The 14,387-nt window shown below is 42.3% G+C and overlaps 1 protein-coding gene across 1 annotated transcript in view; it reads right to left on the reverse strand.

Moving 5' to 3' along the window:
• The window catches only part of LOC118814762 (E3 ubiquitin-protein ligase RNF43), a 153,371-nt gene extending 140,367 nt beyond the window's left edge, over positions 1–13,004 (reverse strand). Inside the window, exon 1 of the mRNA XM_036580519.1 lies at positions 11,452–13,004. Coding sequence (XP_036436412.1) covers positions 11,452–11,691 — 240 coding nt within the window. The 5' untranslated portion in view covers positions 11,692–13,004. The remainder of the gene's footprint in view (positions 1–11,451) is intronic.
• Positions 13,005–14,387: the final 1,383 nt, after the last annotated feature.

The following is a 14,387-nucleotide window of genomic DNA, read 5'->3' on the forward strand; positions in this document are numbered from 1 at the left end:
ATCAAAACAACAGCAAGTGGTTAAGTGATCTCAAATAGACTTGCTAATGTGGTTTCTGACACTGTAAGACACGATACCTTTTAAAATTTAAAATTTTGTTGCATAAAACCAGCAGTAGGAGTCACCATAAAGTCTGACTGTTTTGTCGACGACCCATTAGCTACATTAGCCTCGTAGCTCCAGTCCAAACTAAAGAAGCAAACTTCAGAAACCAAACATGCCTTGGCTCAACAACTACACCTGATTCTGGATTAAAACTGTGTACATTTGACTTTTTGTCACATTTGTCCTTTAATGGAGCCACACTGAGTTAAAATACATGTTTATAAATGACTCTTTTAGGGCTGTAGGTGTTTTCATTTGCAAGCGTGAAAGGTGATTTCTCCTTGACGATCACAAGAACTGCACCTGTACTAGGTAAGGCATTTCACAAGTGATGGTCTTCAAAAAGCCTGACTGACCTCAACACAAAATAAATTGCATGTGAGCAATATACATTTGTATGTAAAAGCTGGTCAAATTATATGTTTTGTTGATTTTCTAAGTGAAAACTGAGTTTAGCATATTAGTAAAAATACATAAAATACAACCTTAATAATAACTTTTGCACTGGCCACATTTTATATTATATTCTTTTTTCCGCTCTGTATGTTAAATTCGGCAAACTTACAAAATCAGCAAAACACGTCATTTGACAAAACCTTTTCATGAACAAACAATCAAACACAAACTTATAACAATATCTACAACATAAACAATGAGCAATCATTTCTGAATGGGTACAAATGAAGAGCTAACTTCAGTGCCAACAGGGATTTTCTGCTAGAACACACTTAAGTCAGGAATTAGACTCTGGAATCAGTTTCTCCTCCATTTCAATTCCATTTTTAACATACCCTTTCTGACTTCACCTCATGACTTGGAAGCATGTAGCACCTCCACTATACAAGAGGCCATTCTGAGTATGAATGACTTGCCCTCAGCTAGGCTAGACTCAATGTGTTAACTAGCTAGCTAACTAAACCTGAGCGTAATGAGTGTAATGTCTGAGTATGACGTACATAAACTTCAAATAACTACTTTGTCTGACATAACTTTCAGTTTTCTAAAGAGAACTGAGGTTTATTGCCCTTCTTTTTAGTTGTCATTAACTGTGCACCCCTCAAGTTGCTAAAAAGCAACTTGCAAGCTAGCAGAGTACAGTAACACAGCCACATTAGCAGTCGTGTATAACAGATGGAGTCGTTTGCTACATAAATCTCAGTCTGAACACAGCACAACTAACGGTATAGGTTAAAAATTTGAACTATTTTATTGCTCTTATTTATAAACAGCTTTGTCCTCCATTTTTTTAGGTTTGAAAATGAACATGGAGTCAGATCACAATCGTTTCTGGGCAAGTTCTGCTGCTGAAGTCTACATTTATGCTAAGCTGATCCTACGGAGCACCTAAGGGGCCGTGATTAAAAAAAAAACAAACAGTGACATTGTGTTCCCTCGCAAATGTTTTGCATCCCCTTGCAAATAAAATACATTCCCTCGCAAATGTTCTGCATTACAATGCAAACGGTTTGCATTTGCTTGCAAAAGCTGTGCTTTGCTTAAGCTCAGACATTAGGCTGCTCATTGAATTTTATGTTGATCTTGGACTGAAATATAAAGACATAATGTCGCTTCTCAAGATCAAACATGATTATGTTATTAGTGACTCAAACCGAAACTGAGATTGAGCGTCCTCGTACAGTAAAAGCTACATTTACAGAGACTGCAGAGAGCAATTTCTGAATAAACTCAGCATAAACTGGCGTAACTGGGAAAACAGCTTTTAACGTTAGCTATGCTAAAATCAAAGCTCTAATGTAGGCAGTGTTGTTGGTCACCTTTGGTCCTACTTTTGCTTGCTGTCTGACGAGCATATATTTTGCAAGCGAATGCAAAACATTTGAGAGGGAACACAATGTCATTAACTTTTCTTTCTTTTTTTTAACCACGGCCCCTTAGGGGCTCCGTATGGTCCTGCACCTCTCCAAGGCCCCCTTAGCAAACTTTATTGTAGATTAAAACAGGAATGAAATCTTTTCTATAGTATATAGTGTCTATTTCTTCTCATCATTATTTTCGAATCTGTATTATCGCCTTATAAGAATCTATAACCCTTGTGTATTACCCTGTAGTAAACTATACAAAATGTCAGAATTGACCAAAATCCTTACAAAAGTACTACAGTATTACTATAGACCTTTATCATAAAGAATATCAGATGTCTATTCAAATGCAAGCATGATAAAAGTTAATTAGCGGGTTATGCATTAAGCTAACATCAAAGGCATACTCCCAGAGTCTAAATAAGACTTTTGAAGTCTGGAGACTTCACATTACAAGATTATCACTTTATACTGGGCTGTTTACACCCGGAAAAGAGCCAGAAGGAGCCCGAATGCAAACATCAACAGGCCCTGAGCGGCGGGGAGGGGCCCAGAGGCTGTTATGCTGTTATCAGTTTCCAGGGGGGGAAATACGGACAGGAAGCTCATCTGAATGAAGGGAGGGGAGGCCTATCGGAAGCACCGAGTAAACAAGGCTCTCCTTTTTAATCATCCCGACTCACGTTTTTCAACTCGGGACGCTTTCATCTCGCCTTCGCCCTAACGCATCCGCTGCCCCCAGCCTCCCCTGAGCAGGAGATAGTGGCGTATCCTCGAGAGAGAAAGAGAAACAGAGAGAGAGAAAAAAAAACATACAACGAGACAGCAAACCCTAACTTTAGGCAGCCGCAGTGATGAAAAGGTCTGCTACTGTTTACTGTCGAGATCCACACTGTAGTGCCCACATTAACCTCTTAAAGTGCAAGAACCTATTTGTGGTCCACACTTCTATTCCCCTCTCTCATAAAGACATAGTAGCTACTGAATCTTGTCTAATAATAAATGAATAATGAGTCTTAAAGAGGAATTTCATCACAGATAATCTAATTCCATAATTAGATTAAGATGTTAACAAGTCATTCAGAGTTTCTGTTCTAGAGAAACTTCCTAAGTCAGAATTGTTCGCAAGAGTGGTGATAAGAACCAGCTACATCCGAAGCGTTTAATGCTTCTAAAAGCTCCTTCACAGAAAGATATTTCAAAAAATGTTTACACATATGCTGCTGTGTTTTATATGCATTTTGAGATAAGGTTTTTGCTTAAAACATATTTTCTTTAATCCATTTACGGCAGAGGGGTACATGCAGGGCGTTATAAGGCAAAATAGTATCTAAAGAAAAGCTACTTTTTCTGATTTAATACTATTATACTATAAACAACATGAGTGTCAATATGTGTGCCAGTTATTTTGGATAATAAATAAAATTACGGCTTTATTAGACATGGTGACCTCTGATTCCTGTCACCACCATTGTAAAGAAATGAGATCTGGTCACTTTTTCTGCAACGAACAACTGCACATCAAAACACTCTGAATGACTTTGTTTACATCTCGACAATTGATCTAAACAGATTTTTTAAAAAATCAGTAGAATACCCTTAAAAAAAAGACAAATATCTAAATAATAAGCCTGTAGATTAAAGGTTCTGCATTTTTTAACCTATTTTCTATCTGCCACATCTGCAGCATGTGATCAATTACCATGGACAATAATTTCGCTGTACTCAGACGCATCTCCCTGTACTTAGAAAAGAACAAAAACTGGCTGACTCTAGGTGCAGGTATAATAGTAGCCAATGGGCAGGTGCGCCCCATTGGCTTCTATTATTAGTCTGTTTTGAGTCAAGTTTCTGTTCTCTTCTAATTACAGGGAGATGTGTCCAAATTATTGTCCACGGTAAGTGACCGTATGCTACAGATGCAGCAAAATAAAGACTAGGTTGGAAAATGCTGGAGTATTCTTATAAAGCTAAGCATCCCAATGAAAACTGCTCCTAGATCAACCACAAGCAGCGTTACCCTAAGGCTAATTATACCCAGTGTCTTTGTGAGGCTATTACAAGGTCAGGGTGACCTCTTTCCTATACAAAGATCTCCAGCAGTAAAGGAGTTGGAAAGGAAAAAAAAACAATTGAAAAGAAACTCAGAGGGAAAGTGAGCCCTTTAAAACGGTTTAGCTTCTTTTAATTGGGCAGAAAGCCCATCGCAGGATTAACTTCAAAAGGTGCGGCGGGCAAAACCTCAAACTGCCCCCTTATCCCTGCCCCCCACTTCCCCTCCCACTCCCTCTGTGGGCTCAGGGAACAGCTGCCTTTCCCCTCAAGTTCAAAGCCGTCCCAGAATGCACCGCTTCACAAGCAGGGCACCGTGTGTCTGCTTTGTAGCGCGAACGGCCAGGATTCCTGACCCCTCGGACGCGGCCAAACGCACGGATGTGGAGCCTGCCAAGGCATCTGTGCGTCTAGCCTTTTCAAAGGTGCGGGCGCGGGACCAAAGAGCGCTGAGATACCGATATCGGATGAGGGGGAGGGGTTTGGGGGGCATGGCTGGAGTCAAAATCCCTTGGCGAAACGCTTGGCAGAGCTGCCGCCTGCCACAGCCGTGGCTAGTTCCTGATAGCTAGAAAATGACCTTAGCGTACAGCGCAGAAGGGATTATCAGGGCATGAAGCGTGGCTCTTGATGCTTAACCAAGTTATTGGGACCATACAACATTCAGATGTACACAGCTGGTAGACACGAACTTGTGCATCTACATCGAGAACACCAGGGACATGGATTTGTACCACTTTCCTGTATTGCTGTCGTGGTTAAACATATAGTTTACTGAAGAAATTCACATTTACACAAGGTTGCAATAAAGCCTATAAATAAACGATTAGCCAAGATACGTTTGCCATCAGGTTTTCTTCTTTAGTTTTGCACTGGAGCTGCAAGGTTAATGCAGCTAACAAATAATGGAAGCTTATGAAAGTGACCAAAAATAGCTGTAGAAGCCAACTTGAAGCATGAATTGTGTCCATATTGTCATATAGTGTCAGAAAACACATAAGCCAGTCTATTTAAGATTACTTAACAACTTAAAGCAAAGGCATGCAGTTAGCACAGTTCTAATTATTGGTATAAACGACCGTAGACACCAAACATTCCTGATAGCATCCAGTTCTGGGCCGATTCTGGCTTTCATATGCAAGTGTTGGTTAACTACTGGGCAGATGTTAAGCATGCAGACCAGACTAGGGTCAGATGTCATACAGCTGCATACAGCTTTGCTTTGTGTCTATATTTGTGGGCCAATTGTGGTGTGACTGTTGTGGACCAACAAAATAGTTGGGCCAGATTTGGGCCACATTCATTGGATCTACTCACTTTACAGTGTGTGGGCCAGATCAGGGCCAAGAACCCAGCTGTATACTGGGCCAAAACAAACCTAAGGATGTGGCCCACAAGTGGGCCAGACAAGCATTTAATGCCTCTAAAAGGCCTGGACTACACATCATTCTGAATGGAGATTCTCCATTGAAAGGAAATTGCAATCCAGGCCTGGGCTTGAGCCCTGTCTTCCCTAACTGTGCCGAACTGGGGTACTCCAGGACCAAGAAACCACTGGACTAAGCCACAGATTTAATCTAACAGAGAACTAAAAAAGGCTTTTCAAAAGAGAGATCACCACAGACAGCGTAACTTAATCCAAGGCTAGCCTGCATTTGCATCTGGAAAATGGGCTGCTTCAAAATAACCAAAACAGAAAAAAGCACCCTGGGGGGAGCGAGCTTGCGGTAGCTTCATGTCAGTTGTGTCCTACTGACATATAATCTTTTCCAAAACGTAACCCAAGCACGTTTCTCAGCCTCAACAACAAAAATCCTCAAGACAATTAAATATCCCACTTTCAAAAAAGCAAAGTACACAATCTGTACATGATCTGTTTCTATTCAAAAACCAGTGGCTGCACCGAGATGTTTTTTTCCCCCACTTAAATGAAACGTTTCCACCATCATCATGTCTAATCTTGTTTTTTTTTCCCTCTCTCTCTTTCTCTCTGTGATCTGCTGGCTGGGCCCAGTAAAGCGAAGCGAATCCGGGGCCCCGAGAGACAACCGGTGGCTCTGGAGAAACACTGCGCTTAAGGAGATCAAAGCTGGACTGAGATGTGTAATTACTGGCGGTTATGAAAACTGGCTGTCATCTTCTGCCATGGATGAGCGTGTCGAATTCGGAGTAGCCCGAGGACAGCCAGGCAGACACGCCTGAAAAACTTTGAACAAGCGAGCGAGAAAAGCAGAGAGTGAGAGAGAAAGAGAAACGCAGGCCCAGAAATGCTCTGAGAAAGTGATTTGTCTTCGCTGTCTCTTCTTCTCCTTGGTGATGATATTAGACATGGGGGTCAGAGGCCACAGGCTATGGAAGACTGAAACTGAACCCCCTCTTTTACACAGAAGGGGTAAATAGATTTACTGAAACACTGTTAATAACTGCATGAAAAGGTTTTTTAATGTAATCTTATCAGCTTACCCAGAACCAAACAGTCACTTCAGAAGAAAAGCATCCTCATTCTTTGCTAAGTGATTTTATTCCATGTTTTGCACTAGCAAGACTGAGGGTCTGTAACGTCAGAAAGAAGAGTAGATTATCATAACAGAGAGAAAAATATTAAAGCAGGTTAAATTTAGTGTATATTCTTTATCTTGGTTAACAGTTTTAACCAACAGCATCTGCAAAGATAGCTATTTTTTTGTGAGTTAGCAAGATATGCTAGTTAATCCAGTGTTGTTTTAGAGTTTTAGCTAGGTAGCTAGTCTTGACTAGCTTTCGCTAGTGACACAAAACCTTTTAGATGTTATACTGTGCCTTATTGCGCGATAACAGATAATATTCAAATACCTACTTAGGATTTTTTGCAGTCGACAGCAAAATGCAAACTGAACATGGATAACAAACACACTAGTTAAACACACTAGTTAGCTAACAAGTTAGCTAACGCTAGCTAGCTAGTTAACCCAGTGTAGTGGTAGATAGTTTTAGTGTGCTAGCTAGAAACTATGGAACTTAATACACCAAAGTCTCTCTCTATGGAAAATATGTATTTTTATCCAGGTAAACTGCTACATGGAATGTTGCATGGGATCTTTTGGGCTCGGCAGCAAAACTGTAGGTAGCAGCTACCATCTTGCTACGTACAGTTTTGCTGCCGACCCCAAAAGATCCTATGCAACATTAATATAATCCTATATAACATTAATAAGTATTTTCTATGGAAGTGAGGTAGCGTGATACCCTAGCTAGCCTAATAGTTTTAGCTAGTTTTAGTGTGTCAGCTACAAACTATGGAGCGGATAGGAAAGAGACTGCCTTAAAGAGTCGGAATGATGTATCCCCTTTTCTCTCATTTTTCCTCTGTCTCTCCCTCCCTCTGTCCCCTGGAGGAAAGTAGCATAAAGCCAGAGCACAAAGCGCACCCCTGCAACTCAGGCCTGTTGCGACAGGTCGGCACAGCAACAAAGAGTATCTCGTATGGTACAACACACTCTTTGTGTGGTGAGAGAGCACCTTAGTCAAGAGTGGGTTATCCTAACGCACACACACATACCCACTTCTACACATGCCAGTCTGTTTTTGCCCATGCGAAAGCAGCAGGCTCGCCACATGTAAAGACTGTGTAATTTCGTGTCAAGTACAACAGAAGGCAGTGTCTGTTTTGCTACTCAAAATACCTCCGCACCTAGCGAGCGAAGAGAGAGCAGCATATACAATTTTACATGCTGCCTGTTTTTCCCAGCACTTATTCTACACTCAAAACATGACCACTAGCCAGCAAGCCCTGTATTAATACTACTGTTACAGTACAGTGTAGGTTTTTCCTCAAGAGTTAAGACATGTCTGGTGTCTTGAATCTTTCATTTTGCCCTGTAGCTATGAGGCTAAAACAGTTTCGTCCACTAAAAACAGTAGTAGCGGTCATTGAGACGCCTGATTTCTGTCTGTACTTCTGTCCAATCGACATTAGTTTAGCACTATCATGATAAATGTTATTATTGTGATTCACAGTATGCTTTTCTGAGCATATTGCGGATAACGTCGGAACTTAACGTACAAACAACTACAAATGAAACTACATTTTTCATTAAAAAGACAACATAATTTGTCTGATTATTTGAATTTAGTACAGTATAGTCTGAGAAATGTTGAATAAAATCATTGTCCCAAAAATTTTTAATAGCTCTTTTTAAAAGTGGTACTATTAGTGTGTTCTACCTATTGTTATACCTACTTGATATACTTAAGGCAAGTGTCTGATAACTTAGGCATGTAGTTTGCTTGATGGTAATTGGTGTAGATCAGAGTTCTTTTTCAGGTATATTAGCCTCGTAGCTCCAATGCAAAACTAAAGAAGCAAACTTCAGGCAACAAACTTGTCTGACTGACTAAATTTGGAGAAACCAAAGGTAAATTTCAACCTTTAAGTCCTTATTTATTTTGAATTTATTGGATTGTCCCCCTGCTGGCTTTAGCAGGACTGCCATTATCTAGTGCTGCACTGCACGTAGTCTTCAAAACGAAAACATCTGGCAAAGCCTGGCCTTTGAGCGCAAGCCCAACAGTTTACAAGCTCACAAATCTCTCACCTCCACTACAGCCTGGGTGGGGTAGCTGGCACACACAACATGCACACAGTCCCCTCACCAGGGCTTCAGTGGCAACATCTTTTCTTGTCAGCCAGACAGCGGCAAGATCTCTGATGAGATAAAAAATTATCCTATCATGATAAACATGTGTGTCATCGGCTCTTTGCCGAGAAAGATTTAGAGCCTCTGTCATCGCCAACAAGGAAATTGACGGTGCCGAGATTGAGAGGCGTGGGGGTCATTGCGGTTTAGCATACGGCATCTCGTTCACTTGCTTGTGAGGTTCTGCCAAAGTGAGGGAGTTTAGAGTGCAGTCTTGTCCAAACAAGCTAGTTGTATCAGAGCGGCACTCTGAGTGATGCTTAAGGCTGACATGCCTGGCAGGCCGATGTCTAATATTGACTGCTTTTAGACCTACTACTATTAATGCTACTACTACTACTGCTATTTCTATTACTTCCACTTCTAAAAATATAAATGTACCGCCACTACTACTACACTCTTAAAGGGTTCTTTAGTAAAGGCAATGGTTCTATTTAGAACCATGAGTTCTGTATAGAACCATGTCATGCTTAAATGGTTCTTTGCATAGTTATATGGTTCTTCAGATTAATGGAGAATGTGTTGGTTCTATGCAGAACCATTTTGCAAATGGTTCTATATAGCATCAAAAAGCATTCTTCTATTGTTACAAGCTTGACATCAATATATTGGCAGCAATATATAAACCCTTTTTAGTGCTGTATACAAACCATTTTCAAAAAGATTCCATATAGAACCACATACAACATATTCTCCAACAATCTGAAGAACCATTACGCAGAATTCATTACGCAAAGAACCATTTGAGCACGAAATGGTTCTATATTGAACGCATGGTTCTACATAGAACAACTGCCTTTACTATAACCACCCTTTTTAAGCATCTAGGGATGTAACAATTCACAAAATGTATAATTCAACTCAATGGTTACTATATTCATGTTTCCATTTTCAGTTTCCTTGAGGCTTCAACATTATAACAGCAGAATATCTGAGATTTTACAAAGGTACAGTCAGGTTTTACTTGATCCATTGAGACTAGCAGCCTATAAAAACAAGTATCGTGCTTTCCAATGTAACAAATTCAAACCAAATCAAAGTGGTTTACTGAGCAAGAGAATAAAAGTACATTGGAAAAATCTCAACACTTTTTTTCTTGTTCCACTGACAAACAGAGAGGAGTGATGTGTGTGCAGATAACTGGACATTGCATTGCAGCCACCAGCTAACATCCTAGCCACAAGGTAACACCAACACAGCTACAAGCTAATGTCCTACCCACACGCTAATGTATACTTACAAGGAGTGCGCTTTTCCTCCTGTATTCACTTCCGTGGCAAAGAAGGCTATTTTTTCACAGCTCCCTCACTGCTTGCATCATTAATTTTTCATTGCATCTTATGCAAAAATAACCAGTATCAAGATACTTTATTTGCTCCAAGATACTGTTCAATATACTGTTTAATGCTTGTGCATACTATGATTTCTGAACTACTAAATTAAGAGCCTTTTTTCAGAAAGTACAATATGTTGTAATTACACCCATAACTATTACTACTACTGCACCCATCTTTCTCAAAAGCAGAGCTGCGCAGACTTAAAAAACACCAGACGCCCCTCGCCATGCATCAAATTATGGTTTTAAATCTGGAATTCCAACATCATGAAGACAAGAGGTGGTCAGGTGGGTTGTAACAGGTTACACTTCCTTAGTTTTATGTACTTAAGCACATGTTCTAAGTACTATGAGATGATAACATTTCTTCTCAAATATTTGTGAGAAAAAAAAAAAACACTTTTTACATCTCAATCATTAGCTTGTAGTCTGACTTGGTGTTTAATTCCATTCTGTTCTGTTAGCCCAGCATCTGAACTGCTTTACAGTTGCTCAGAACTCCTAACACCCAATAAACTTTAGTCTACAGGGAACTAGGGAGTTTTTTGAGCAGACACTATTTTCACTCTCACTCAAGTCTTTTTTGGTAGCTGCTTTTACTGCTTTTTGAGTCTTTCAAGGGACAAAACTTCTACTTCATGCACACATTTCCTCCTCAACACCCTACTGACAGATGAACTTACTGCACCCCATCTATTTTCACACTGTAAAATCTGCTTTGCTGAAGTTACTTCATCATGGCCTTCATCAACATCACATCTATCATCTCTCACCTTCAGGAGCTAGCCCCCAGTGAAGTTTGATTCCATTTCAGATACTTTTTTACTCAGGTTTTGTACGTACTTTTGCTTCTACTCAAGTTAATGTTCCGCTAAGTCGACAAGATGTTTATTTCTGTGGGGTTTTCTCTGGAAGAGGTCACACGCAACCAGCCATTCCATATCTAATCCACCTCGGCCTACATCGCCACAACAAACTCACTAATCCCTTACCTGCATGAGATAGCTCCCAACAAACTCTGATCTCTAATCTGATACCTTTTTACTCAAGTTGCTTTTTATAGAGACGTTTTCTTCTACACAAGTCGATATTCCACTGACATGACACATGACAAGATGTTTATACTGTTAGGGTTATCTTTTCTGGAAGTGATGCTGAAAAGATCACAAGCAGAACTGCTCCATAACACTCTCCTGACAGATGATCATTCTGTATCCAGGCCACCAAGGCCTCCATCACCACTACTACCTGCAGGACCCAGTTCCCAACAAACTCTGACTCCTATTCCTATTACTGGTTGGTACTTTTGCTTCTGCATATTCCACTGACATGACAAGATGCTGATTTCTTGTTTGGGACTCCTCTGGAAGAGACATATAAGACAATTACACTTTCTCTCCAGCACTCTACAGGGAGATGACCATTCATGGCCTCCATCACCACCACCCCTGTAAGCTCCTACCTGCATGAGTTTGCCCTCGGCGTATCCGGCGCTGCTGCCGGCGAACACGCCCTCCAGGGTGATGGGCCTGGCCGTGGGCTCCTGCTTCAGCATGGTGACCTTGATGAGGGCGCGGGGCGCCGAGCGCTCCGCCTCCACGGCCGCCGCCAGCTCTAGGCCCGCGTTGCCCAACGCCGCCTGCAGGGCGGCCGCCAGCAGCCACGGCCAGAGCCCGGCCAGCCGCCGCCCGGAGACCCTCATTGGCCCGGCTGCATAATGCACGGACCACACGGCGAACGGCAAGCTCCACACGGCTCTCCTGAGGGGGTCTCTGAGGTGATCGCAAGTGGGTGCCTTGGCTTCGTCCTTTAAGAATCAAGACCAAGTCTACTGCTCTGGCCTGGCATGGTCCAGAAACTTAGAAAAGGCAAAGAGAGGCGACTGCTGAGACAACTCTTGTAGGAGCTCAGGAAAAGCAGTGATCATGGTTAAAAGTTAAAGAAGATCGTGCACTGTGGTTCAGAAAGGTGATATCACTCCATATCACATGCACAATACATCATCAAGGCTAATTAATCGATAATTAGCGTTGGCTAGCCTGTATCGCTCACAGGGGAGGCCAAGCACAGAGCGCATGAAGAAGAGCGCATACACGCTGCTGAAGTGTGCATTGATCCCAGCGTTCAAACACTCAGCAGTGGGGAAGCCACTCTGCTTTGGCTTGAACAGAGCAGACTGGCATGAACTTCTTCAATCACGACTTCCAAATCAGCTCCAGAACGGCAGTGACTGGCAGCCCAGATTCCAGACTGCAGGCAGCCAAAGTTCTGCACCTCTCCCTCCTTGCTTTCTATCTCCTCTCGTCCTACTCAAACCCCTCTGTGTCTTCACATTATTCCACTCCTCAGGGCTCTGGTTGGTGTACGTATCCACTTGGCGTCCACGGAATCCAGAATGGAACAGGTTGTCGCGGTAGATCCTCCTTCCAGCTGTATTATTTGTATCCAAACACGGCAGATTTCCAAGGGCTCGTAATTCCAAAGAACAGGGACCGTGAAAGTCAACGTGTTTCCTTCAGCACTGAACTGAGCTTCTCTTTGAACACAGTGCTGCCTCACGGGGCTCCGCTGCACCGCCAGTCAGTCCGATGTCGATTAAAACGGAGATCTGCAGAAAGTTTGCCAAACTGATAGAAGTGCTCTGCTGAAGTTTGGTGTTTCAGTCCGCTTCGGGGTCGGACAGGCAGGTCAACCGCGATCCACAATCACGTGTAATCCGCGCAGCCGAGTAGTGATTGGCCATCATGTGAAACCTGTTCGCTGCTCGAGCACGATTCCCATCTCCTCCAGACGGAGGTCCTAAAATCCGGGATCCTTTCGAAAGAGAAGTTCCGCCGCTTCATAAACAAAATCAGCGCTCCAAAAAAAGTTGTTCGCTGTTAAGACGTGGACGTGACTGAGAAGAGAAGGTGCTTTAGAGGGACGATGGTGGGTTTTTGGAAGAAGCTGAAGAAGTTGGAGAAAGTCCCAGCGGTGGTGAAGTGTACAAGCCCGGCCGAGTGTCCCTCCCTGGGGATCTCATGGAGCGCCTACCTGCGGGCTGAGTGGCGCGGAGGGTGGAGCAGAGGCGCTCCGCCATGCTGAGAAACAGCGGCCGATGCCTGGCGCCCTCTAGCGGACAGCGCTGGAACGTACCGTGGGTAGCTTACATGAGGAGGTACAGCAGGAGTCACCAAGCCTCCTCCAGGAGATTTAACTTTACCCTACAGTTTTCACCTCTAACCCAAATTTAAAACACCCCCTTCATCCCACTTCTGAGGGCAATAATTAGATGGTCCAGGTGGAGCTGATTAGGGATGGAGCTAAAGTCTGCAGGAAGGTACATCTCCAGGAGCAGGGAGGTCACCTCAGATGTAGAGAATGAAAAACGGCAGTTGTCCGTTTATGTTTCGGATTCTGGACTCTAGGATTTTCGAGGCCCCAGTACAAAAGAATGTCTCCCATACAAAAATTGCATTCATTTATTTAAAACATTAATGTAATTTGCTCATTTACTCGCTGCTGTGTCTCAAACAAGTCAATGCTCTGCAGACATACCATGTTAACCTAAATGTTCATACTAGACTGCCTATTTGAAATGTTAAAATAATAATGAATGTCATGTTGCAGACTGTGAATGATTTGTTTGAAAATCCATTACTATGGATGCGATGTATTAAGAGGAAGATCAATAGAGCAGTGCTGAAAGCCCCCCTGTACTGATTGCCCCCCTGCCTCCTGCCTATGTAGTTAGACCGCTGTCACTGTGTACTAAACCTAATTTTCATGTGTAATAAGCTTATTATTGCCCATAAATCAATAAATGAGTGGCCAGACTTTCAATGTTTCTGAAACCACCGCTGTCCTATATACCAGGTATCATCAGTTTCCGCTATTTCCTTCCTCAACACACCAATTCAGCTCATTAGCTAATTGCCAAGCGTTAATTTGCTAGGCAGGAAATAAATAAAACTGTGTCACTAGCAACACTGGTGGGTCCCCAGGAGCAGAACTGAAAACACATAAAAAGCCATATTACTAACCTACTGTATTTAATACACTGAGTTGCCAGATATATTAGATACACCTAATTTGTACACTTACTGCACATTTTATCAAGTACACCTAGCATACAGGTACACTCTGTAAATTTGCACTTCCTAATTGTAGCCCGAGTGTTGCTGTACAATTTATCAGCCCATTTCAACATATCCATCTATGGAGAAAGACCACCACATGACCCCTGCTCAGAAATTATTTGGATGGTTGGTCCATTTTCAGCTCAGCAGTGGTACCAACAGGGTAGTGGCATGTTAGTGTCTGCTGTGCTGGCACAAATGTATCAGGCACAGCAGGATTGCTGGAGTTTTTAAACACTGTGTGCCATTTTATTAGACGTCTACCTTGTCGGTAGACCAC

This window comes from Colossoma macropomum, unplaced genomic scaffold, assembly GCF_904425465.1.
Source record: "Colossoma macropomum unplaced genomic scaffold, Colossoma_macropomum, whole genome shotgun sequence".
NCBI classification, from domain to species: Eukaryota; Metazoa; Chordata; class Actinopteri; order Characiformes; family Serrasalmidae; genus Colossoma; species Colossoma macropomum.